The 27,503-nt window shown below is 38.0% G+C and overlaps 1 protein-coding gene across 2 annotated transcripts in view; it reads left to right on the top strand.

Annotated features, from left to right (window-relative positions):
- Window positions 1-25,642, top strand: part of nat16 (N-acetyltransferase 16) — a 38,828-nt gene extending 13,186 nt beyond the window's left edge. Inside the window, exons 2-6 of one of the 2 annotated variants that reach the window (XM_022211543.2) lie at window positions 3,758-3,941; window positions 9,515-9,740; window positions 10,959-11,183; window positions 11,355-11,698; window positions 11,966-25,642. In XM_022211543.2, coding sequence (XP_022067235.1) covers window positions 3,883-3,941; window positions 9,515-9,740; window positions 10,959-11,183; window positions 11,355-11,698; window positions 11,966-12,194 — 1,083 coding nt within the window. In that variant the 5' untranslated portion in view covers window positions 3,758-3,882 and the 3' untranslated portion in view covers window positions 12,195-25,642. The remainder of the gene's footprint in view (window positions 1-3,757; window positions 3,942-9,514; window positions 9,741-10,958; window positions 11,184-11,354; window positions 11,699-11,965) is intronic. The other variant, XM_022211544.2, reaches the window with a different exon arrangement.
- The last annotated feature ends 1,861 nt before the right edge of the window (window positions 25,643-27,503 follow it).

Genomic DNA, 27,503 nt, shown 5'->3' with positions numbered 1-27,503 from the left:
AAAATAAAGCATTTGACACAAAATGTGTTTTTGATCTTGTATATTCTATTTGGTTAAACAGTTATTCGTGTTGCATGATAATGGGTGTTGAGAAAGAAAATTTTATTGATTTTGGAGAACATGGAACACGTGCTGTAAAGACCCTCTGAATCACTTTGTGTGATCAGAAAGTACAAAGTGCAATAAAATACAACTCAGTGTTTTGTAATGTATTCTCTATGAAGGGTTAGGGTTAGACCACTAACCAACTGCAGTCCTGAAAATGGTGTTTGACACCATTGTCACTGACACCATTGTCTAGGAGCTCATGTGCTTGAGGGTGAGGGTTCTTCTTTTGGCCTGGTCACTCAAATTTAAACAGAGAAGCAGTGGCAACACTTGTAAACCAGTTTCATTTCACCTCTGGTTTGACTTTAGTGAACTTTGACCCATATATTGGTACCGTTGACCATTGAAAATCCATCTTTACATAACTATATGTAAGTTTGTATGTTTAAATTGAACTTTCTTCTGTTGGAATGTAAACATATGGTTTGAATATTAAGACCAATGGTATCGATACAGCTTTTAAATAAAACATGTGAACCTATTGTCCTGTCAGCAACTGAGTTAATGACAGCAAACAGTTAAAAGGTTTGTACCTTGGAATATTTTTTTCTCCCCCTTCAGTAACAATTTAATAAATTACTCAATGAACAATCACCAGAACCAAATCACTGTACGGGGGTAAATGTCCTGTGTCCAGGGGCAAGTTTTAGTGTCAGAGTTTCTTTCACTGAAGATCCACCAGCATCACTTTTTTCATATCTTTGTTTCTTTCTTGTCTTTGCTTGATGTTGTAATATACTCCTATGCCATTTCAAACTTAGTTACATCAGAGAATGTACAAATGCAGCTCTTCTTCCTCTGCTGTGAATCCAGTTTAAAATTCTTTTCTACAATATGTGGTGCTATTTGGAAAATCCTTGTATTGGTACTTGGGTGTTCTGGACACAACTGTTGGTTAAATAGAAAGACTCCATTAGTGTCCTTCACAGTTAAGATTGCTGCTGGCCATCCTGGCTGACTTCCTGTTGATTCCTCGTACACAGGCTTGAATAAAATCATCACACTGCTATTCTATAGTCTCCAAATGTAACTAGATCAAAAGGAATAACTAAAAAAAAATCACTTCTGAGTTTGGGTTGAGAGCTGGGGTTGCTGTTGGGTAGGACCTTAACAGTAAAAAACAATGACATCAAAGTAAGACAAGAATAACTTCTGCATATTGTGAGTTCAAGTTAGGTACGTTTCTAAACCTAAGAAAATATGATGACTTTTTTTCTCAAATTTGGGTAGGATGAATGAATTTTTTCAGTCTGGTCCAGAATTGTCTTTGTGTAGTTTTGTAATTAAAACCCTGGGTTCCTGGACATAGACATGTACATGGTAGTAAGTAATCTCGATTCTACCAAAACAGAGGAATTATATTCTGGAAGAAAAAACTTAATATATTTTTTGTGGGCAAAGTGTAGAATGTCAATAGAAACGTAGAATTTCGGGACTGATTTGCGCCCTTACATGTAGCAAGATTGTCTTAAATTAGAGCATTCTTTTCACAACACTAAATTTGCTCTACACAAAGAAGGCATTTATGAATTATGTACATTTATTCCTTTGTTATTTACAGGGAATGTCAGCATTTTTTTTTTTTAATTTTGAAGCTTTGATATGTCTGCAGGAATTAGACATGATTATTTTAAACAATTCAAGATATGACTTTCTGAATAGAAAAAGCAAAAAACAAAACAAAACAATGAAAGATCAGAGAAACAGGAGTTTTTATAGACATAGTATATCCCTAATTAAGATGATGAGATTTTGTTTGTCTACTTTAGATCATTAGGCATATTTATTTGGCTTTGTTTCAGTGCCAGGGCCTCTACAGTATGACAGAGTAAACAACCAGGTGCACAGTGAGATCTGATTGTGGTTGGCAGGCCTTTCTCAGCATGGAATGTATTGATTTGTATGTGGTGCATCGGGATCGTTTGTAGTGAGACCTAAATGAGATTTACATTTACTGTGGTTACTCTAGGTTTCCATAAAACATTGATGAAGGGCCAGGTTTATCTTTTCGGTGTCTATTTATGGTCCCTTGTTTTGGCATTTTCAAATATACAATACTGTGTCTAGAATTATTACTATTTAATAGTCTAAACCTGCTTACGGTTTGTAATATAACCTCCTTTTTGTTTATACATGAATATAGCAGTCATTTTTGAAAAATAGTGGGACTATTACAGAGTATCCTTCATTATCAGTAAATCCAAGGACTGACAGTAACCATGACCTCTGCTCTATAATGTGTGGAAATGGGGTCATTCATTCTGCATTCTGGTTTTTGATTTACAAAAATATGCTAAGTCAGAACAGTGTGTACTACTGTACGACAATTAGCTACATCCTGTTTCTTTTTGTCACACCTAGGACCTAAATAAGTGTCTTTTTTTTTATTTCAAAACATCATTAATGATAAATTTAGCCACCAGGTGTATTTTAGAAATATATTGCATAAAATAGAAAGTTTCTCATGGTGAGTAAATCACTTTCTACAAGTTTACCTTACTGGACCCTGTTGTTTTAAATCATTTGAGACTGCTTGGACAACACACATTATTTAGCTCAGTGTGATAATCACTCACTCAATATTTCTCTTTGAAAGAGTCATGTAGTTGGGAAATGAACCTGAAAACAAACCCCAGAACCACACAAATGTACACTTGAGGATGGTAGTCACTGCAGGGTTTCTGCAGGGCATTAAGAAGCATTAATAGTCAATAAATAGATTTTGGGGAAATTAAGGCCTTAAATGGCTTGAAAATCATTAAATTTGATTCTTATTGGCATTAAAAATTCTTTCTGCAGTTTTCAAGAAAAATATTTGATTATAATAATATATAATTATAGACTATGATTCATCAGATATGTGCATCTGCACAATTTGAAGCGTTGAGATAATTGTTCTGGCCTGTCGAGAACAATTGCCAAAAACTACATGTTTGGAAAGTGGCCGGCAGGCTGAACCAGATGGAGGAGAGCTGGAAAATGCGAATTCCCGCAAAAATGGCTAGAAAACGTGCAATTCAATGAATGACTACAGCACGTGGGCGGTCAGGGGTGGTTTCTGGATTCAGAAATAGATAAATGTAGAGACAGTTTTCATATAAAAATCATCTTTTACAAAATAAAACAAACCCTTGTGATTTGTTGAGTTTGTGGTCATGGCATTAACATTTTTACAGTATAGCATTAAAATGGCATTAGAAAGCATTAAATTTGACTGGCTGATGTCTGCAGAAACCCTGCACTGATATTGTATGTTTAAGGACAATAAGTTTTGTGTTTTCCCACTAGAGTGTCATTACCTCAAGTTTTATTTTGAAAAGATCAAATCTCAAGAGTAGCTTCGTTTTTTAATGTAGTCATTCAAATTTAGTTGAATGTACAAAAGCCAAATATCTACTCACAGTCAGCGCAGAATATTACTTTAACTTTAGGTAGTGCGGAGAAATGTGTCGCTCTGCTGCAATGATTTGCATGTGTATTTCTCTTGAAGTATTGGTAATCTTACACCAGACCAACAAGTGTACATGGCAGTGTCGAAGTACATGGCACAGTCTTGTTTTCATGACGACAAGCACAGAGTGATTATTGACAAATTTACCAACTAATCATTTTCTGGTGCCTGTGTGTCAATGGTTTGTTTCATGTATAGGCGGGCCTACGTGGGAAAAATGGAGCCTGCTATCGTGCAACAGAGTGATATGCTAATGTGTTTGCGTCAACATGGAGCCTACTGGTATGAAGCACTGGAGCCAAGGATCTACCCAGAAGACATGAATGATTTTGGTGTCCATGTTCTCATCACTTGACCAACAGGATAATCTACTGACGACATGGTGTGTTCCTTTGAGTTTTGTAATATTCAGGTGCTCAAGAGACCTGTTCTTTTCAGTATGATGGTCCAATCAATTCTGTGTTTCCGTGTGGGAGGACAGAGAACAGCTGGCAGCATACTCCAAATAAAATTACATTTGGTTTCTTAGCAGAAAAAAAAATGGCATGCTCATAATGAATGTGCACCGCATTTTACTTTGATTACGAGTGTGAAATGGCCATAATACCAGTCTCACTTTGTCTCGCTTTATGTTGCTTTTATGTGAAATTATCATATGAATGCTACTTCTTCTCACAAGTTGGTGGAAAATGCAGGCCTTGATAGTGCTCAATCATCAAACAAAGACTGAAGATTGCCATTAGTTGATTCTTAGCCATTCTTTATGGACATTGTTGGTAAAATTGTTTCCCAGATATGGTTGTAGGGGAGCTTTAGGTTATATTGTTAACTGTATAGTAGTTTGTACTGGTAGACTATAACCATAACATTCAACTACCAATAATCTAGACAACTGCCATGTAAGCAAAATAACAAAGGACCTTGTTGACTGCCATGCCTGTTCCATATTATCACCCAATCGAGCAATTTTGTGTGCTTAATTGTGCGCATTTGTCTCCTCAATCTCATTTCGTACCACGTCTCTAAAGTTCCTTTATCTGGCATTGGCATCATTAACTGACCGTAATGCAATCTGAAGTGAGCTTACTGGAATTTGCCCACAGATGCGTATATGATGGTAGTTCAACAGTCTTTGCAAACTTGCCAAATTCCATTTTGTCTGGAGTACACTGCCAGCCAAAGAGAGGAAGCAACAGCGTGAAAGAATGAAAAAGAGACGAGTGAATAAATGAGTGTGTGAGAGAGAGTGAGAGACAGAAACACCAAAACAAAACAGCATCACTCTCATTGGCAGAGCCAGACTGCCCAGCAAAGCCTGACAGCTCTTCTCAAAGGATCAGAGCATGATGGAAAAATACCAGTGTCCACAGTGTGTATGCTTGTGTGTCTGCAGTGGCCAGACAGTGTTTTCACTGCAAATGCCCTCACAGCTCACATGGCCCATTGATAGATTATTGGAATATGTCTAGCATTTCTGTGTTGGCCTCTAACAAAGCAATAATTACGAAACTGCCTATTATGTTTTGGAGCTCTTTATTTTGTGATGTTGTAAGAAAACAAGTCTTAAAGTTAAGATTTACTGAAATATTTTCCACACAGTGATGCAGATCTTGTATGACTTTGTGATTTGTACTGTGGAGTTTAAAGGACTGAAATACCCAAGTACACTTCTTGGTATTTTATTTGCCTTGGGTCTTACCCTGCTGCTGGTGACACAATGTTGTGCTTTCATCTGTTATTGTCAACCAGCTGACAGCCTTCAAACCAACCTCTATAATATGCAAGTATAAGACTCTTAAACCCCTAACTGGTGTGCTCTGTGGAATGCTCTATATGGATGTACCTATGGGCAGGTTATGTTTGATTCAGGAAACTGTCCATGATTGTTTCTTAGCTTTAGTCGTTTTCTCTTACAGTAGTTACACCCTCTCTGGATAGTGGAATTGTGGTAGAATTCTTCCTTCTTGCTGAATTTGGAGTTCTGAGTCCTTGAGTTGCCTCGTCATTGACCTTGGCTTCCCTCCTATACAGATGTGTGATGACTATCTACTTGTTAATATACTTGTTTTCTGTGTGTCTGTGGTACTTCAGGAGAGTACTTTTATTCTGTCTTCCTGGCCTTGGGGCCCCACTGTGATTGAGAAATCCTTAAGTATAGGGCTGCCCTGTTAGTTTAACCTCTTCAGTTCCGGTATTCCTTTCTAATAGCCCTCCATTCATAACTGGGGACATGAGGTCCATACAGTAGAGTAAGCCAATTGTCTTATTCTTGAATATTTAATACATTTTGGTATTCTGGCCTTACTCAGTAGTCCCATCAAGTATGGCATGTTGCTGCATAGACAGAGAGCCTGTACTGTCTCCAACTTGGAAATGTGTTTCTAAGTGTAATCTAGTAAAGTCCTGGATTCAGAATTTCTATGTAGACAGGACAAGACTTGTACCAAAATGTACTGTTTTTAGTGTCCTCTACCAATTTGCAATGTGAATGCATGTGATTGCCTACATTTTTACCTGATATGAAAGGGACACATGTTGAGGACCTTTCCATATCCAGTGTACAATGTGCATCAAATTGAAAAAGAACAGATCTGATTGTGACTTACCTCTTGATCACGAGATGAACCAAGCTAGCCAACAGTACAATAGGACCCTTCCTGGCATAATTAGACTGAGTAGAAATTGGAGTCACTGTGACTTGAGTACCAGGTCATTACTTGGTTCTTTAAAACAAAGTGGACCCGTGAAGACCGCTTCTCTGGAGTATCCTTTGATCATTTAGAGTGGCAGGCTTACAAGAAAGACGTATGTTACACTGAGATGAAAGCTTGTTGTAACTTCAGAAAGCACTCAGTCAGCTTAGCTCTAAAGTCTTGAAGTCTTCAATGACTGTTGTTGAGCACTTTGAGTCCAAGGAACTGTTTCCTGTTCCTGTTCCATTTTCTTCCTGTAATGCAAGAGTAGTACTGTAGTGCAGCTTGGAGGCTATGATACCATGCTATAGAGAGGGAGGTTATAGATCAGTAGTTTGCTGATGGTCTTTCCTTGTCATCATCTCTTGTGTTATCTTGACCTGTGCTTCCAGGGTGGGTCATTTTCTGTGGCTAGCAGGAACAGTAGCCCCTGTTTAGCACTCAGAAGCCACAATTGTGGACATTCAGTTTTAGCGCCTTAGTATCTACGATCTGTCTTTGAGTAAGTTGCTTAGCTCTGTTTTGGACAATTTACAGTTTCTTTGTCATTATACTTGTGTTGACATCTCCTTGATATTACAAATAGCTAGGGCTGGGTATCATTCAATTTTTTTGTGATGAATTGGAATAACAAAACATGGGTTTTGCAACCAATGTCAAAACCCTTTATTCACTGTATTGACAAAAATATTCGATCACCCATCCAAATAATCAGAATCAGGTGTTACAATCACTTCCATGGCCACAGGTGTATAAAATCAAGCACCGAGGCATGCAGACCGCTTTTACAAACATTTGTCAAAGAATGGGTCGCTGTCAGGAGCTCAGTGAATTCCAGCGTGGAACTGTGATAGGATGCCACCTGTGCAACAAATCCAGTCGTGACATTTCCTCGCTCCTAAATATTTCACACTCAACTGTCAGCTGTATTATAAGAACGTGGAAGTGTGTGGGACCGACAGCAAATCAGCCACCAAGTGGTGGGCCATGTAAACTAACGGAGCGGGGTCAGCGGATGCTGAGGCGCATAGTGCCAAGAGGTTGCCAACTTTCTGCAGAGTCAGTCGCTACAGACCTTCAAACTTCGTGTGGCCTTCAGATTAGCTCAAGAACAGTGCTTCAGCAGAGAGCTTCATGGAATGGGTTTCCATGGCCGAGCAGCTGCATCCAAGCCATACATCATCAAGTGCAATGCAAAGCGTCGGATGCAATGGTGTAAAACACGCCATCCCTGGACTCTAGAGCGGTGGAGACGTGTTCTGTGGAGTGACGAAACACGCTTCTCCATCTGGCAATCTGATGGACGAGTCTGGGTTTGGTGGTTGCCAGGAAAACGATACTTGTCGGACTGCATTGTGCCAAGTGAAAAGTTTGGTGGAGGGGGGATTATGGCGTGGGGTTGTTTTTCAGGAGCTGGGCTTGGCCCCTTATTTCCAGTGAAAAGAACTCTGAATGCTTCAGCATACCAAGACATTTTAGACAATTCCATGCTCCCAACTTTGTGGGAACAGTTTGGAGCTGGCCCCTTCCTCTTCCAACATGACTGTGCACCAGTGCACAAAGCAAGGTCCATAAAGACATGGATGACAGAGTCTGGTGTGGATGAACTTGACTGACCTGCACAGAGTCCTGACCTCAATCTGATCTCAATCTGAGCACCTTTGGGATGAATTGGAGCAGAGACAGAGAGTCTGGCCTTTTCATCCAACATCAGTGCTCATTGATGTCCATATTACTGCTCTAGCACTGCTTTGCTCCTTTCCTCCTGAGTGGTGGGGGAACCCGGATGTTTAAGGTCAAAACTGTTGGTGAAATGAAACAGCTGGAGTCATCATTTGCTGTGGAAGTAATTCACGGGGAGCACCCTCAGGCAAACAAAGGACATGGCAGTGACACCAGTTATTCTGCACAACTGATCCAATATTCCAAACTTCACAAAAACAGGAAGGACTTTCAATACCCATGTAAAGTAGACAATCACAGTAACAAATTACATTATTTTTAAACTGTCATCTGAATAGAGGTAGTTTTAGATACCTGAAATCTTTTGAAACTCAACATCATTTGGTGCATGCTCAAAACCTACTAAGATGTTGTACCCAGCCCTACCTCTTATTGTATGTTATCACATGCTTATGGTATTTTATTTTAGATTATCATGCTGTGTCATTTTTTTGTATGATTTCTTATGTTATAGATGCTTTGTTTTTGAAGTTTATTTCATGATTTCTGATTGCTTTGTATTGCATCATGTGTTAAAGCATTGTATCCTGACATAATTAAATGCAAAAATCCACATAAGAGCCAGCAACTTGTTTTGTTTTCTTTAGTGCAGAGCCTTGATATCTGTGCACTCTGAGGATTGATATTGTTGATTTTGTTCAGTATTCTGACATAGCTCCTGGAGCACTTTGCTGCTTGAACTTAATGGAATTTTGTGAGCCCCCTCCATAGCTTATCTGAGTTCCTAACACACAAGTTGTATCTAATTTACATCACTTCAATGAAATAACTGTATCGGGTCCCACATGATGTACTTCTAAGCCCTAAATGTCTGATTGCTGTTGCATTTTGTCCATTTAATTCTGTGAATTCTTCGGCCACGCTACTGAGAAATATCGGTGTTTGTAATGTGGAGTGTGTATCAGAGAGTGTTAGTTACGGATTAAGAGGGCAAGGGTGTGGATAAATAGGATTTCTGTGACAAGACATAAGGATCCAGATAGGTGTCAGCCTACCACTTTTGTGTGTCTGTTGTCAGTTAACTCTTTTGTCCCATATTTCGGTCTGCATCTTGCCTATGATTTGTTGTCTTGCTTAGTTCACTTCTGCTTTGCTTTCTTTTTTTTTTCTTTACTGCTGGTCCCTTTTCCTATGTTGCTTCTTTTATACTCGTCCTGACATCTACTTTAGCTTTCTGGCACTTTTCTCTTCAGGCAGTTATTTGTGTTTAACTACCCTCTGTTCGGCACTTTGAGACCATGAATGTGTTTTTCTTCATTTAGTCTGCAGTTGATACTTGAGTGGGTGATGTTTTGTCTGCGACGGCATGCATCCCGACCATTCTGTGTAGAACGACATCAATCAGGCTCTTCTATGTTAATACAGCTCTTGACCATGCTTTTACTACTGCCTTAAGGGAGGACTAGTTGGTTGTCATTTGTGACTGACTGTTTTTGACAAGTTGAGAATGGCCTCCCGCTGTGGGACACTTAATAAATACAGTCCACAATAATCTCTCCCCCACTTTCTATCTCATCAGTTGTTTCAAGATGAAGATTGACACCAGCCTGACTATGCCCCAGCTCCCAGAGGCCCTGTCCCACACAGGCCTTCAATTTGCTGTAGCCACTGAGGAGGACTTTGAAGAAATCATGGCTATGAGCCAGGACATCTATGGAGGCCTTGACTACCTTCCCACCAGATACACCAGCTGGCTGCAAGAAACCAACCGTATAGTGATATTGGCCCGCAAACAGGGAAAAGTGGTAAGTTTAGTCAATAGCATTTAGTTATTTTGGGTTTAAGAGAAAAGCAGAAAATTTATATTCCAGAAGCAAAGTCAGAACAAACTATAGTCGGTGATTTGTCTCCATGCAGTGGCAAAGAATTGCATTACTTCTATGAGGAAGTCAATAAGTTTATATTTATGTCATTTTTAGTGTATTTGTTTATAAATTTACACTCATACTCATGTGAAAAAGCAAGACAAAAATGACATGGAGTACAGAATAAACCTATTTAGAATCAACATTTAAACTTATAAACGTAAACATCAATTCAATGTAATTTTAAAACTAGCATTATTTGTGCATGTCACGTTACTTCAGCTCAGACTTACCATAGTTTAAAGAGGAGCAGGGATACCATTAATCAGTATTCACTGGCTGAACTGCATACTTCTGAAACAAGTCCAAAAAACCAAGTAAATAACTGGATGAGCAAACTCCACCAGAATGTGAATTTAAATGAGATATGATGTCAAAGTCCAGGGACCTTCATGTAACTCTTTTGAAGGTCTTTGGCTTCCTTCTCCATAGAGACCAGATTCCGATATTCCTTATGTGCTTGTGAATGGATGTTATTCTCATCACCAAGAGACATGCTAGTCCAATCAGCTGTTGAGTCCTTTAAGAATTAATGCCAACTACCATGCTGCCCAGCAAACAGGACACTGCAACACTGTGGGACATAATGAAATACATACAAATAAAATAGAATTCAAAAGAAAATATTACATCAAGGGCTGCACAGTGGTTAGTACTTTCGCCTTGCAGCAAGAAGATCCCCGGTTCAAATCCCGGGGTGGGCCTGGGATCTTTCTGCATGGAGTTTGCATGTTCTCCCTGTGCATGCGTGGGTTTTCTCCGGGCACTCTGGCTTCCTCCCACAGTCCAAAAATATGCTGAGGTTAATTGATTACTCTAAATTGCCTGTAGGTATGAATGTGAGTGTGATTGTTCGTCTGTATGTGTAGCCCTGTGACAGACTGGCGACCTGTCCAGGATGTCCCCTGCCTTCGCCCGAGTCAGCTGGGATAGGCTTCAGCACCCTCCGTGACCCTAGTGAGGATAAAGCGGTGTATAGAGAATGGATGGATATTACATCAACCCAAAGTATTGGATAACTTGGATAACTTAAATGGACAGTGTCAGTGTTATTGTTTTCAAATTTTAGTCTTCCATCTTCCTCTGTTTGCTCCATAGATTGCTCTGGAGTCAGTTTGTGTGATTGATGACGGGGAGACTATGCTGGTGGAAGGTCTTCGAGTTGCCCCTCAGGAAAGAGGAAAGGGCGTGGCAGGAGTTCTGCTGCGTTTCTGCTCTGAACTGGTCAAATCCAAGTACCCAGAGGTCAAAGTGAGCCGCCTGACCCGTGATGATCAGCTTGGCCCTAAGGACTTCCAGAAATATCGCATCATAACTAAGCAGGTACACAACCAGACTCAAACACCTTTCTTTGTGTTGATCTGTGCTTATGGTTAATGGCTGCTGGTAAAGACCACAAAGTCTACAGCAGAACACCATTAATCTTTATTTTACTCAGTATGTTTACTGTTCTATTTCTCGGCCTGTCCCTAAATTGGCTTGTCCTTTCTACAGGGGATTCTGCTGGTGCGCTTCAGAGCTGAAGACCTCAAGCTGCGTCTTTCTGAACTTGGTCTGGGTGGAGACATCCACTCCTCGATGTCCTCCTCCCCCTCCATTATTCCACCGGTGCGACTTGACCATACAGCCATCCACCGACTTTATCTGACCACTGACCTGATGCAGGGGGTCCTTCCTAATGCTACCATCATTCAAGACTGGCAGCCATTCAAGCCATTGCCCAGCAACATGGCCATCCTTCTCAAGAAGGACATTGACTGGATGGTAGATGATGTATCCAATCCTACCGTGGCCAGTCTTTGCACCTTCCCTTTCAGGGTGCCCATTGGAGATGACTGGTAAATGTCTTGTTTTTATTCATTCATAAGCTAAAGCTGATGTTGCTACTTCAGGCAGAGTCAACCATTTTCAATAAGAAAATGTAAAACAGAATAAAAAATGCAAAATGTAAGACGAGCACTTCTGGCTACCATAGTATCTTTTAATAGTACCACAAGGCATGCAAGAATTGTGGATTTATCTGTAGATTTGTTGATACTTAAACATACACGTTCTTCATTTTCATTTTCTTCCACATGTTTACTGATGCACTTGTTTTGAACCAGGTATTACCTGAACATTGACATGTTCGGTAAAGACCTGAACTTGGCTCGGCAGCAGTTCTTGTGCCACCTGCAGCGCCACACTGCAACCCTGAAGGGTCATGTGATGTGCCAGATGTTCTTGGATCCACCACTTTGGAAGTCGATGGCTGAATTCTGCAACAACACCTTGAGCGTGGAGCTGGTGAAAGAGTACACTGAGCAATGCGTGGTGGAGTCAGATGTCGTCTAGTTACAGAGGGTGCATGGAAAGGAGCAGAAGGTGAGGGGGCAAGAAAGGAATGAGACAAGGGTCTTGACAACAAAAATGGACATAAACCATTTCCACATCATAAAGAAACACAACCCTCTGTATTGAGGAGATAGAAATCATACAAACAAAATTTAGTTTTTCAAAACAAAACTCCTAAGAATGCAGTAAATTTCATTTAACAAATACAGAAAGAAATACACGGCAGGCACATAAAATCATAAACACATCACACAATCAGCTACAATTGGGATGTGACAAATACTTCATTGTAAAGATCCTAATATTCAATTGACATTAGAAAGGTACTGATCTAAGGCTATAGTTAAGAGGCATTTTTAATATGTTGTGTCCCCAAAATACATAGAGTGGGCATGAAATAACATAACTACCTCTTAGTAGAGGTCTAAAATGGACCTGCAGAAAACATATGCAAACACACTGTTTATATATTTTTTTTTTTTTAAAAGAGGAGAGACCCAATCTGAGAGGGGCCCAATTTGAGTCTCCCCAAGGATAATTTTGTTAGTACTGACAAGAGAGCTTTCAATTGGTCAACAGAGAGTTTTTTAATAAAAGGGTTCTTCAAAGTTGAACTGTACATCAAAGCCCCCACATATGAATTCAGAGTCATCCTGTTACATTGAAAGAAAATTAATGTTTGTCTCCAATGTCATTGTGAAAAAAAACACCAATGTGAGTGGTGATTACAATCCAATGGAACAATTTCAGTTCAATTCAATTTTATTTATATAGCGGCAGTTACAGGTCAAATTGTCTCAAGACGCTTTACAGAACCCATATTTCTGAACAAAAGTATGAACTATCGCCTAAACAATTATCATGTCATTTATTAATCATCTAATTAGCTTAGCTTCAATTGATACTACCTGTCCAGGGTGTCCCCTGCCTTCGCCCGAGTCAGCTGGGATAGGCTCCAGCACCCCCTGAGAACCTAGTGAGGATAAAGTGGTGTATAGAGAATGGATGGATGAATTGATACTTTACCATAGTGATGACAGGTGCTACTGATGTTTGGTCTGTGCCCTGTATATCCCATGAGCTAGAAAAGTGTGATAAGAGTCATTAGCTTGGGGAAGCTTTCTCACACTGGTATCAGTGATGTAATCTAAAAATAGTGCAAACATGCAAATGCTCTTCTTTGAAGAAAACCAATGGAAGTACCCCTAGAGCATCAAACCTTTCAATTCTGCTCGTTCTGTAAATATGGCACTTCTAAATGTGTACAAAGGCTGAGTTGGGTTACTGAATCTGCACAACTCTAAAGGCACTTTATTTAAACTACACAGACAGGTTAGAATGAAAAGGAACAGTTCAGGATCAAATAGGAGTAATTTGCAGATCCCATCCCTTTACTCTTCATGGGTGCATTTTAACTAGCATTACCTTCGGACTATCAACAACAACTGTCTGCATACACAGTTAAATATACATGCCCAGACACAAAATGTCTGACAGTTTATCTTCTGTTATGGTCAAGCTTGTGTCTTAGCTTTTTTTCTTTTTTTAATTTCAAATCTTTGACTGTAAATATATATGTGTTATATATTTAATATTTTCACTTAAATGCTGCAATAAAATGATTAACTTTCGAAGCTGTAAGTGAAATCTAGGCTTACTTTTGTAGATTCTTAGCATAATGCCAAACATAATGCTAATGCTTCAAAATGTTTAAAAGATGGCTGAGCAGTTTACTGGCTGCATCTAACAAGGGGAAAGGGAATGTAATGCAAGTAACTATTTTAATTAACTGAAGTATAATGTTACATGTTTTAATCATCTCTAATATTAGCAGGCGAAAGCTATTAGAAAGTATTCCCGTTGCACCTATGAAAGAACAGTGCTAAGAGAAGTTTTCTTGCCACGTTAGGACAAATTAATTTCTGGGTTTTTTTTGTCTAAACATGAACAAAATATTGTGGATTATATACATGGCCAAGGATGACACAAAATTTTGCTGCATCGGACACTTGTCCATTAAAATCTGATCAAATATCTGTTATTTTTGTATAATGCTAATTATCAATGTTAGTGTGCTAACCTACTACACTAAACTAATGGTAAAAGCTACATCGGCTAAACATCATGAGCATGTTATCATGGTGACATTAGCATATTGCTAATGGACAGCCTGATAAAGCTACTCGCGTCACTGTAAAATTGTCCCTTTGATTAATGGCCATGATATAAACACAATAGACACTGTTGCGTTCTCATATAAAAAATAACAACAATCATTACCTTCCGCCTACCTGTAGTGCATTATGTCCTTATCCATGTCCTTATGCCTGCATTGCCACCTGCATATTAAGTTTCAGCTGGAGGTATCATAGCAGGCCTAAATATTCTTTCTTATTTCTCTAGAGATTAGTTCCCCAGTGGCGTTAAAATTATGTCATAAGAGCATCTTCATTTTTTATACTCTCTTATTCTACATTTAAATGCCCATGTACAGAGTGTGAGACTGCGCAGCTATCTGAGTCTGCAGTTAGTTTGTTTTTGGAGATACACTTTATTTTGTATAGAACTATTTTTGTCCCTTTTGCCTTGACAAGCTTTTATCTCGACTCTGACCTCCTTCTTCCTCTGGTATGCAATTCTGTAGGTGTGAGGATGACTGGGCCTATTTTTAAAGAAACACAAACGATGAGTGAAATCTTTTCAACAGCTTTTTACATAACAGAATTAGATCATTAAACAGTCCTCCTTTTAAAAATTCTGAATATTGAGAGTAGCCACACTCTCATATATCCCAGGGATCATAAGAAACATCATGAACAACTATCTTTATATCCTTGAGTTTGTAACCAAAGAAAATAATCTAAACTGATGGCCTTTTATTTGCTGCCAGTAGTGAACACGTAGAAATGGAAGGTTGTAAAAGCCACAGCTGCAATTACGTTTGTTTTTTTGTGATTACATATCCCATATTTAGTGATCTTAGAATAACATAGCCCAAGCTGTATTCTCATGATTGTGATTTTGAGGTGATAGCCATGTTTATCGGCTAACACACAGCACACATTTCAGACTAGCTGTTAACATTGGGAGGTATCAGGGTTTACTCAAGGGATGAGTGGAACCTAATGATGTGGAAGAATTAATAACCCTGAATTGACTCCAGGTTTGGTGGATGGCCATATAATTAAACACACATTTAGTTCACAAAATCAGCCGTAATAATGGAGGTATAAAACTGGATTTTATGGGCATTTTAAGACAACACCATGATAAGATCCACCCTTTCACGTAATTTAATATTGTCTTTTGGTGGCTCTGTTTTCTTGCATTCCCCAAATGGTGGTAAATAAATTATTTAATTAGGCAACTAAACTAAATTGATCAACAAAAATAGTTGCCACACAATGAATGTGGAAACTCTGGGGCCAGTCAAAGGTCTGGGGTCGCATGGAAGTTGACTGTATGTTGACTGTTGGTAATCCAGCCTAAGTCTAATGCAGTATATGTCTGTGCAATGTAGCGATAATATTCAATTCCACTGTTATTTGCAATATTGCCAGATGTGAAGGAGCTAGTTCTGACTTTGAGTCAAGTTTTGGATTTATTGTAAATCTAGTACTTGGCTTTTAAGCTAAGGCCAGTCTTCACCACAGCAGTTTGGCACAACACTACTGAATATGTGTTTTATTTTGGCATTCCATCTCACCTTCACTTGTAAACAAGACTCTACAGGGTGTCCCTAAAGTTTGGACACACAGGAAATCTCATTAACTATGTCATTTTTTTTGGACTCATGTCTTATATATGGCTTTGTCGAAAGAAGAAAGACTTGAACTGGTACTTCTCAGTCAACGTGAAGGACGGACGTATAGATGAACATAAAGATAGCAGATGAAGATAAAGATAGTGCATGTCAGCCAAGGAGGATTCCACTTGGCTTCTCCACGGTGCAAAGGTGGTTAAAAAGTTTAAAGAAATGGGCTGTGCCATGGACAAACCCTGTTCTGGACGACCTTGTGTATCAGCCGAAACTTTAGAATTGGTCATGGCTAAAGTTCATGCTAGCCACAAAAAATACTTCCCTTCACGTCCACTGAGAAGTACCAGTTCAACTCTTTCTTCTTTTGACAAAGTGATATTTAATCTGTGGAGGCAAAAAAATATAGCTAATGAGATTTCCTATGTGTCCAGACTTTAGGGACACCCTCTAATAAAACTGAATTTATTTATTTTTTGTTGGCAACTACTATAATTTGGAGTCAGCCACCCACCTTTTGCTAGCAGAACATCATGACTTTCAACTTAGAGATGTCAATTGCAGACATACACATCCTAACATATATGTTGCCTATTTTTGTCAAATATTCACAGTCATTTTGTTAGATTATGGTAATTTTATAGTCACAAAAAAATCACAATTTCAAGACAGTCAGATAATTTTCTTGTGATTCATAGAAAAGATCTTTAAAACAAACAAATATCATGTTAACCTATGTGTTCTACTCCTTTCTTTATGAAGATGATATCGAGGAAGATAAAAAATTTGAAATGCCTTCATTTGATGATGAGGAAATGTACATATGCAGCTTGTCTGCACCCCCAAACACACGCACATTACCAAGCAGCACTGAGCCAGCTGAGTAATCTCTGAAATATAATTAGCTGGATGTTTTCCTTACAATCAGATAGCCCCTGTATTTAATTTAAAATATCTTAAACCTTAATCCCAATTTAGCAAATAGAGGTATCCCAGACAAATAAATGCATGAAAAAATTTTTGTTGTCTTTTGTCCTGATAATTTAAAACATGTGTGAACACTGTACATTTGGCTGGAAAAGTCACCTGAGCTTGTGTCATGCCCAAATTAAGACTTAATGCTGATATTTGAATGGTCATGAAGCTTAGGGTAGCTTCGTTCTGAGGAAACTACAAAAGTAGTCAGTTGTGAATTTACCTCAGAAAACGTGTCCGCATATCACTGATCACCTCACTTTTTTTAAAAAAGAAATAAAATGTGTATTTTCGATGTTCATTCAATGTGCTCTGTTGCCACGTTACTTTTAAAAACCATTTCAGCTTGAGTTGCCTGCTTCAGTCCTGACATCATCAGCTTCATTGCTGGATCTGGTCTCAAGATTATTTAGGCCATCTAGGGCCTGGGAGGTGGTAACGGGGGGGCACTTTACATAGTAAAGTCTTACATTATTATAGAGAGAAACCCAACAACCCCCCACTGATAAATGCAGTGCCATTTCAATTGCTATTGAAAGCCCTTCCCGAAACTGATCATTCAGCTTTCTATTGAGCATACTGAGAGTGCCTATCATAAGTATTCACCCCCTTTGATGTTTTACCCTTTTATCGCTTCCATAAATCAATCATGGTCAATAAAATTTAGCTTTTTTAACAAAAAATATTTATTGGAAAAAACTCTTCAATGTTTAAGTGAAAACAGATTTCTATAAAGTAATGTTAATGAAAGAAAATTATATAAATGAAAATAATTGTTTGCATAATTATTCACCCCCTTCAAGTCAGTATTTAGTAGATGCACCTTTGGCTGCAATCACAGCAGTGAGTCTGTGTGGATAGGTCTCAATCAGTCTTGCACATCTGCCCACTGCAATTTTGCTCCATTCTTCTTTGCAAAACTCCTCAAGCTCTGTCAGGTTGCACGGGTATCGGGCATGAACAGCCCTTTTCAAGTCCAGCCACAAATTTTCTATAGGATTGAGGTCTGGGCTTTGACTCGGCCACTCCAGAACATTTACCTGGTTCTTTTTGAACCATTCCTGTGTAGCTTTTGCAGTATGTTATGGATCATTGTCTTGCTGGAAAATAAATCTTCTCCCAAGATGTATTTCTCTTGCAGACTGAAAAAGATTGTCCCCCAGGATTTCAGTGTATTTTAGAGCATTCATTCTGCCCTCTATCTTTACAAGCCTTCCAGGTCCAGTTGCTGAGAAACATCCCTACAGCATGATGCTGCCACCACCATGCTTCACAGTGGGGATGGTGTGTTTTTGGTGATGTGCAGTGTTTGGTTTCCGCCAAACATGACGTCTTGTCTGATGGCCAAAAAGCTCAATTTTGGTCTCATCAGACCAAAGAATCTTCTTCCACTTGACCATGGAGTCTTCCACGTGCTTTTTGGCAAACTCTAGTCCAGATCTAATATGACTTTTCTTCAACAGTGGCTTTCTCATTGCCACTCTCCCATAAAGCTTTGACCGGTGAAGAACCCGGGCAGCAGTTGCTACATGCACAGTCTCTCCCATCTCAGCAGCTGAGGCTTGTAACTCCTTCAGAGTAGTTGTAGGGGTCTTGGTGGCTTCTCTCACTAGTCTCCTACTTGCACGGTCACTCAGTTTACGAGGGGGGCCTGATCTAGGCAGATTCACACAAGTGCCATATTCCTTCCATTTCTTGATAATTGATTTCACTGAACTCTGGGGGATGTTCAGTGCCTTGGAATTTTTTTTTGTAACCATCCCCTGAATTGTGCTTCTCAATAACCCTTTCCCTGAGTTGCTTAGAGTGTTCTTCTGTCTTCATGGTGTAATGGTAGCCAGAAATACTGATCAACCACTCTCTGGACCCTTCAGACACAGGTATTTTACAACTCAATCACTTGAAACACACCCACACCACTCAGGTGATCTTCATTTCACTAATTGTGAGGCTATTGGCAACAATTTGATGGAATTCCATTGAATTAGACATTTAAATTAAAAAGGAGGTGAATAATTATGCAAAAAAATATTTTTATTTATATAATTTCTTTCATTAACATTACTTTATAGAAATCTGTTTTCACTTTGACATTAAAGAGTTTTTTCCAATAATTTTTTTTGTTATAAAAGCTAAATTTTATTGACCATGATTGATTTATGAAAGCAATAAAAGGGTAAAACATCAAAGGGGGTGAATACTTATGATAGGCACTGTATATGTCTTCCCCCTGGATCAATAACTCAAAATTTTTACCTTCTAACCTTTTATAAATCACCCTTTAATCTTATATGTATAATATGTAAACAGACACTGAGTTGTATGAATAACATCAGCATCATTTCTCTTCCTATTTTTGCATCATTCCCATAAAGTTGACCCAGTCATCATCACATGAACTGAAGCATCTTGGGAATGCTTTTATTATGGCCTACCAGGCATTTTGACATTTTAAATTTTTTTAAACAGAAGCTGTCAGTAAGTTGCATTTCCGCGTCTTTGCCTTGCTCGTCATCCATATAGCTCATGACATATACAAGTCTTGCAGAGTTTCACTTTTCTAAAAACCTCCGTCAAAGGTTAAGGTGCTTCTACATACCTCTGAAGTCTATGAATTGAAGTGCTTCACTCATTTAAAAAAATGTTTCTGCCACTGAGTTCTGCAGATTGAGATCAATCCAACAAATGTGGTTTAAGTTTTAGTGATCATCATTTTGAATGTGATCAAAGATACTAAATATTGTCCTAAAGGGAAAAGAGCATTCAAACAAAGACTTAACAGCTTTCCTGCAGTATTTCAAGGATGAAATGATTTGTTCTCTGCCTGATGCTCTTCTGCTTGGCCCCCAGACTTTGAAGAACCTCTATTTTGGAGTGTGGAATTGGAGTGCAATGTGGTTTGAATGGTTGTCAAACACACAGCCCAGCAGAATATGTGATTAACCCTGTTCAATTCAACGTTCACTTAAGAGATACTTTTTAAAAGATTACAAATAATAAGTAGTGTCTTTAGTATAGATCAATAATATGCTTAATAAGGAGATTGTTTGGTGTCACATAACAGTTAAAAAACAACTGAACTAAACACAGAATTAAACCTTTTCATTGACATTTTTGTAAGTCATGTTTAGTAATGGGTTAACAAGTTGTAGGCCAATAAATAACAAGGCTGTGGTGCTCCTTTTCTTTGCTTAGGTCCGCAGAGGTGTGAAATGGTTATGGGTTATCGTTAAAAAATTATGAATATGACTGCTTTCTGACCTGTCAATGCTTTAGTTATAGTTTAGTTAGGGTTGGACACTGGTTAGTGTTTGGGAAAGATTGAAGTTTGTGGTGAAAACAGCTACTTTGCTAATGCTAGAGAGGTGAGAAATAACAGTGTATCAATGGTGGCATGTGTTACACACTTTGTTGACCCATCGTCCACCAGAGCTTCATCCCTATGACACAATATTATACCTTTAGCCACAACTTATAAAAAAAGATAAAATGTGCTACTACCATCTAATAAAATATTGTTTATGAAGTGTTATGGTACTATATATACAGGAGGCAAGAGCACAAAAGATCAGAATGCACCATTCTGGGATACTCTGACACAGAGGATCTATTAGATGATGACGAAAATAAAACAAAGCATTTTTGCTAATGATATCAAACATATGATTGGCTTTGACATCAGGTAGAGCCCTCAGATCGCATTATTCAGGGAGAGTATCGTCAGCCGTGGAGTCACTGTTTTCAGAATTCCCAGAGAGCTGGAGGCCCTTGCTTACTTTAGACGTGTGTTTGCGGTAAATTGTGTACAAATATACAATATGTTCAATATGCACAGTATTTTTTCACTGAATGTGGATGGACAGTGTGTGCTCAAGGAAGCTCAAAGAAGTGCCAAATTTCATGCTAAACTGCTAAACCTTTATGTTTCTCAATTAAATTAATAGAAAAAAAAATACCCAGCAAATTTCAAGTCAATTTTTAAAGCCTTTATTTTCAATATGAGCCTTAGTTGAAAATTAATCTAAGTTAAATGTGTGTCTTTCTTCTACCCGGTGACCCTACAGCACAGAAACAAAGGTCAAAGTTAATATCATTGGTGGTTTAATGTGACAATGATTTGAATTATTGAAATATGTTTTTGGGTTACTTATAGCACTTTGAAAAATATGATGATTGTATACATAGTATACAAGTGAATAAACTGCTAATACATTGTGCTGCAAACCCTATAGGTATTATAGGGTTATCTATGACATTAATGTATGTTTTATTGAATTACTGTACAAGCCATTAAGTTAGTGGGTAAAGCAGCATGCACTTTAGTTGTCTCTGGCAATAATAGATAAGCTCCCATCTCTTGTAAAGTAGCATCAACTTCAAAGAAACACAACTGTTCTCGTTGTACATTTTGATGTTCAGAAAGAGTCATCAAGTTTCATGTAAGATCGGTTCTGTCAGTTTGACAATGTTGCTTCGAAACTGAATCATTTCACAAAAGACGTGTAGAGCATTTTGTACATCAGTACACAGTGGCGTTAAAAAAAAGAATCCTAATTTTGTTCTCAGAACAGATGAACAATTTAACAGAATGGGTTGGTGAAATGGCGATGTGCTTGAAAGAGTAATGCAGGTTTGAGTTAGTTAAACCAACAGATAAAAAGTTTTCCGTACATTTAGTGTAGTACTTCATGTGAGTAATTTCATTTTGTGAGACCTTCAGAGAAAACTGTTGTCCTTTTTACTCCATTCCATTAACAGCTGTAGTAACTAGTTACCTTGAAGACTAATGTTGTTATGAGCAAAATATAAATAAGATGCACTGCTAGAGTTTAAACTAGTCAGTGTGACAAATGTGTAGGCTTCAAAGATAATTTTATTTTGATATGCACTTAGTGATGCAAACCTTTATCTCTGTACATTAAATCTTTCTCTGTGCTTCATTTGGAGTGATTGCTTTATCATGGCTTGATTGATAATGCCGTGGAGCTCCAGAAGGTGAGACATGAACAAGCATTCCTCATTTGTTCTGTTTTAAGTAAAGACAAATACTGAGTCTGTGCTTTCTTTCATTTTATTTTTATTTTTTGAAAGCCGTTGTTCAAGATTTATGGAACACTCTCATTTGCTTTCTCTCTGAGAGTTAGCTGACAGTTGATATCAGGTTCTTGTCTGTGTCTTAAAGAAATAGTTCAACATTTCAGTTCTACTCTTATATGGTTTTAGCCTAGCCACGCTAGACAACCCACGGCAACGAATTTAATTCTCTGCCAGGGTGGGTCTAGTTACCCTCCATAAGGCTCGAGGCTGGATTCTCCTAAAACTGGCCGGATGAATCACCATGAAGTGTAGAGTCAGAAGGCGGGCGTAACGAAGTGACGACAGAGGCGCGACGATTCTGACAGAAACAACCGGCGCACAATAAACAGTTATGTTTCGACTCGGCTTTGGCCACAGCCCTTAAAGATTTGAAGCTAAAATTCAACTTGAAAGATAAACAAAGGACGGCACTGAAGTGTTTCATTGAGAAGAAAGACGTATTTGGACTTATGCCGACGGGATATGGCAAATCCTTAATATACCAGTTGGCTCCGCTGGTTGGGAAGCTAATGGGACTTAGCCACAATCAGCCTATTCGTTGCGCTGATTGGTTGTATACCTACCCAATTGCTGCAGAGTGATTTGAAAGACAACCTTTTAGCCCGCTTCCCTCCCTGTCAAGCGGCCCTAGACCCTTGTGCCTTCAGAAACATGGGTCTAGCGCGGCTAGGCTAATATGGTTTGTTTTTGAGAGTGAAATGAAAAAAAGTGACATTAATCAAATGTTTGTATATTTGGTAAGGAGCTTGAGTCCAGGTGTGGTTAGCCTAGCTTAGCATGAAGACTACCAACAGCATGAGATCTAGAAAAATGTGTGAAAATGCCACTTTATGGCTTTAGGAGGAGTTATGTGCTGAAATACACATGACTATGTCCTGTTCTTGGAATAATAGTTTATTGTTCCTCCAAGTAGGCTACACCTTTACAGCATGGGTTGCCAGATGTGATCAGTGAGCACAGGCTGTAGTTGTGGGCTCTGTACCGGCGGCCTTTCTGGAAAGACCTCAGGATGCAGATGTTTGAAGAAATAGTTCCAGCGCAAAGCTCCTTCTGAAATCAAAGTTTGTCTTTTGAAAACGTAGAAGTCGATATCCATCTGTTCTTCTTCCTCATGGAAAGACGGAAAATATTTATAAACTATGAAAATCTAAATGTGGAACTATTCCTCTAAGAGTTTAATACCAGCAGTATTTGAGATGAGAATGAAATACTTACAGTGTAACACATTAGACCTTATGTGACAGGTCTATAAAAACCATGAGTACTTGTACTTCTTATATTTTACTACATTTGACTTTAAATACTTTTACTTACATAAACTCTAAAGTGCAGTATTCTTACATTGTGGTACCGATAGCTTTACATAGTGATAAAGGATTTCAGACCTTTTTTCATTCTGTGACTACCTACCATAGTTTTATCATAGTTTTCTTTATTATAGTTTGATATGAAAATATTTTGTAGTACTGCTCTGAGACTGATGTAGAAATAGTATTTGTAGAAATTATTCTTGTTAACGTATCAAAAAATTTGATGTCACAGAGAAACCTGCTTCAGATGTCCACTACATGACACAAATTCACACGGTTCTATTTTTGCTACAGCTGTTGCAGAATGAATATGGAACACATATTCACTCAGTTCATCAGAGCAGCATACCTTCTGCCATCAATACAGAATATTGACTGTATACATGTGTAACGCGTGCGTATATGAGGTAATGTATTGCATTGGCCACATCAAAAATCTATCGTATTTTCATGTAAACCGAAGAATAATTAGTAAGTTTGACAGAAACATTAAAAAACAGACGAGGTACTGACATTCAAAATAATTAATTGTCTGTACAAATGTCACATTTGCTTGAGATGTGTCTTTTCAATGTGTAACTGATCATCTCAACATGCCCTTGTTCAGCTACGTCAACATGCAGCCATTGTTCACCAAGCTTTCCAAAACAATATTAAAATTGTATCAGCTGAGATATTGCATTGGCCTAATCAAGCAGATTTGAGTACAAACTAAAAAAATATTGGTGAGAAGTTGGATATATTGTCATTATTGGCTGCTGTAGTGTCACAAAAACCAAAGTTAGAAAAAGTCTGTACGTTGTATCCATGGCAGTAGGAGGAAGGAATACCCAGTGCAACAAAAATGTAAAGACTACTGACAACAGCAATGAAAGAAAAAAATGAAAACCATGGAATGAATGGCCGATAATAATGTAACTTAAATCTGCATGCATACAAATTTAAAATACCATCTGAGAAGCCAAAGGTAGATTTAAACTAATGAGTGAAGGCAGTTAGTCTGGCTGTCTTGTTAGTTTAACACCTGCGTCATACTTGCTATGGCAGAACAAGTTATCCACAGGTTCTCCAACTTCTCCAGCCACGTGAAAGAATGAGAGCCTTTCATACCAACCAACATTATTGTAGCCTTGATTCACATTGGCACATTACTCCTGAGAACTGTTCATACGAGGTACATGCATGCAAACAGCTTTGATTTTGTGGCTAAAAAGCAACTGGTGTGGACGTATTTCTCCAATGTTCAAAGAAATTTAAACTTAGAGAACAAATAAATCTATCAGGAAGAAATTGGTGAAGCGAAGAAGGATAATTGAACTGTGTTGTAAGATTTTGTAACTCAACATTTTTCATTTAGGACAGCACACTGATGTTCCTTGAAACTTTTTCAAAGTTTTATCCTGTGTTGTGAGTACACTGGTGGTCATTGCTTACTTATGTGATGTGAACTATGTCTGCTAATGTAACTTGGGCTTACATGTGCTCTACCATTCAAAGGTTTAGGGTCACCCAGGCAATCTCATGTTTTCCATGAAAACTCACACTTTTACTCATGTGCTAACATAACTGCACAAGGGTTTTCCAATCATCAATTAGCCTTTCAGCACCATTAGCTAACACAATGTAGCATTAGAACACAGGAGTGATGGTTGCTGGAAATGTTCCTCTGTACCCCTATGGAGATATTCCATTAGAAATCAGCTGTTTCCAGCTAGAATAGTCATTTACACCATTAAGAATGTCTCGACTGGGTTCATTTAATGTGATCTTCATTGAAAAAACTGCTTTTCTTTCAAAAATAATGACATTTCTAAGTGACCTCAAACTTTTGAACGGTAGTGTAAGTGATGGAGCCTCCTTGGCTATCCATACTTTTATTCTCACTTTTTATCCTGAAAATTTCTATACGAAGGTGAAATGTTTTTACCAATGTCCATATTGTTGCATTTTTTTCTGATACTTTATTGCAAAGTTTTTTTTGTTGTTGTTGTTGTTTTCCCCCACATATTTGTTTCCTTGTGCTGTTTGGTTGTCTACTGTTCTGTTTGATGGATACTGGTACTTCTGTCTGATGACAAATATTACCATCAACTCGACTGGAATTCCTTCCAAGCAATAGCTGGCCCAGGAAGAGAAAGTATAAGAATGCATCACTGGTAAGTGACAGCTGACAGCAAAAAATGAATCATGATTGAAAAGTGGGTTGTCAGAATTCCTCCATCACGTCACTACAATGGCAAGAAAATGTAAGTTGACACTTGAAGCACTGGAATTATCTGCATTTATGAATAAATTTATCTTGAAACCTGGTCATATCTTCATCTAAGTTATATACACCTTCAGTTTTAGCCAATAACCTGCAAATCAATGTAATGTTTGGTTCATATATACATATTCCCAGTTTGGTTTGGAAAAAAATATTTAGAGGAATCATAGGAGAAGCTAGTTATTGAACAAGTATAGTGTTCATGATAGGACACTAGAAAGGAAGCTACTGCTCCCCCCGAAAAATCCTCTGTATTTGCTCTTTGGTGCACGGTGACACTTCATAACACTCAGGATTACTCAGTGAGCATTTCACACCACATATCTAATGAAATGCTGAGCTGCAGCTGTTCTGAGGAAGACTGCAAAACTCCTAAACATTGCTGAGGTCTGATTTACAGCTAAAGAAAACAGTAGTGTCAGGCTGAGATGAAGTCACAGTGTCACACTATTATACTAATAATGCAAGATAAAGTATTAACTTAAAGAAAAAGATATGGCAAGAAAGTCATATTGTACATTTTGGGGAAAAAATTACAATATTCTAAAATAAAAACATTTTTAATGACAATGATGGGAGAATAACAAAATGATGGAATTGCTAAAGTAATATGAAAAGATTATGATTTTTTTGCTTGATTGTTTGATTTAGTTAATTTATTGTTAGGAGAGCAGTATTTTAGTATTTAAGCCATTTTATGGCAACAAAAACAAAACATGATGTCGGTTTTCAGGAATACGGTGTTACTTTCAAAATAGTGTTTTAAAACTGTTACTATTAAAAGAATTAGTCTAAATTAAAATAATATTCAAATTATTTCATAACCTTTAAAAACAAGACTGATTTTTACAATTAACATAAAACATGGGAATATATTAAATGATCAACTACACTCCAAAAAATTGTATTATTGCGGCTTTAAAAGAGAACAGAAAAGCAGACAAATAACTGTTACTAAAATAAACTTAATTTTTTAAAAATGGCTGACGTTATACTTGTTTTGCGGTGTTTGTTTTTTTGTAATTGATATGATGTGGTGCAGTTAGCCATCATTTTTAACACTGGGTCCCTGTGTTTTCATGACAAAGCCCTAATGTAGACATAGGTCTACTGCTCTGCACATAAATGTAGCTAAATAGGTCAGCCAAACAGGAGAGCTACAGTTGTCTTTAAGGGGGCAGTTATGTTACTTGCATGAAGTGGAATTTCCTGCAGCTACTGTGGAATGTATGGACTGACTTTGACTGGGTCAGTTACTCTGATTACTCTATAAAGTTGCAAACTTTCTTTCTGGCAGGTTTTCTTCAACAAACTGAGTTTGTCTCTGTTTTCTCCTGCTAAGCACTGCTAAAACTAACCATTTTTTTAAATTCTAGAATTCTTAGGGTTTGTTTTTTTTTTACTAGACTTTGCTTACTCTCTCCTGTTACTTTGCCTCAGCCAGTTGCTGTTCAACTTGGTTTTGTTTAAAATTATAAAACTTGATATGTTTGCGCCTGATACTGAGTGTTTGCACTTTGGATTCAAATGTGCGCCTTGACAGTTACTGCTTTTATAATCAATACGATAACATGTCAGTAATAAAACTTTTAGAAATGAACAATACAGCAGGAGACATAAGGATCATTCCAGAACAGTTTAGAGGTCTCAGTTCACTGTATTTTGCTGTTCGCAGGTTTAGATACAAAACAGATGCCCTAATTTCACCACTTCCACTCTATAATCAGACACCCAGTAATATATTTACATTGTATTTTAGTCCCTGTACCCTCAATGAATAAAAACGGAATGTCTCTTTCAGGTGCTTTGAATGAAACAAACAACACATCAGACCTTTACAATAAAGGGAAAAATGGCTTTAAATGGCTTTGAAGTATGGCATAGTGAATTGTATTTAATTTTCA

The sequence above is a fragment of the Acanthochromis polyacanthus genome, chromosome 23, assembly GCF_021347895.1.
Source record: "Acanthochromis polyacanthus isolate Apoly-LR-REF ecotype Palm Island chromosome 23, KAUST_Apoly_ChrSc, whole genome shotgun sequence".
In the NCBI taxonomy this organism is placed as follows: domain Eukaryota; kingdom Metazoa; phylum Chordata; class Actinopteri; family Pomacentridae; genus Acanthochromis; species Acanthochromis polyacanthus.
The sequence above is the reverse complement of the archived record's forward strand: the minus strand, read 5'-3'. Positions and strand labels throughout refer to the sequence as shown.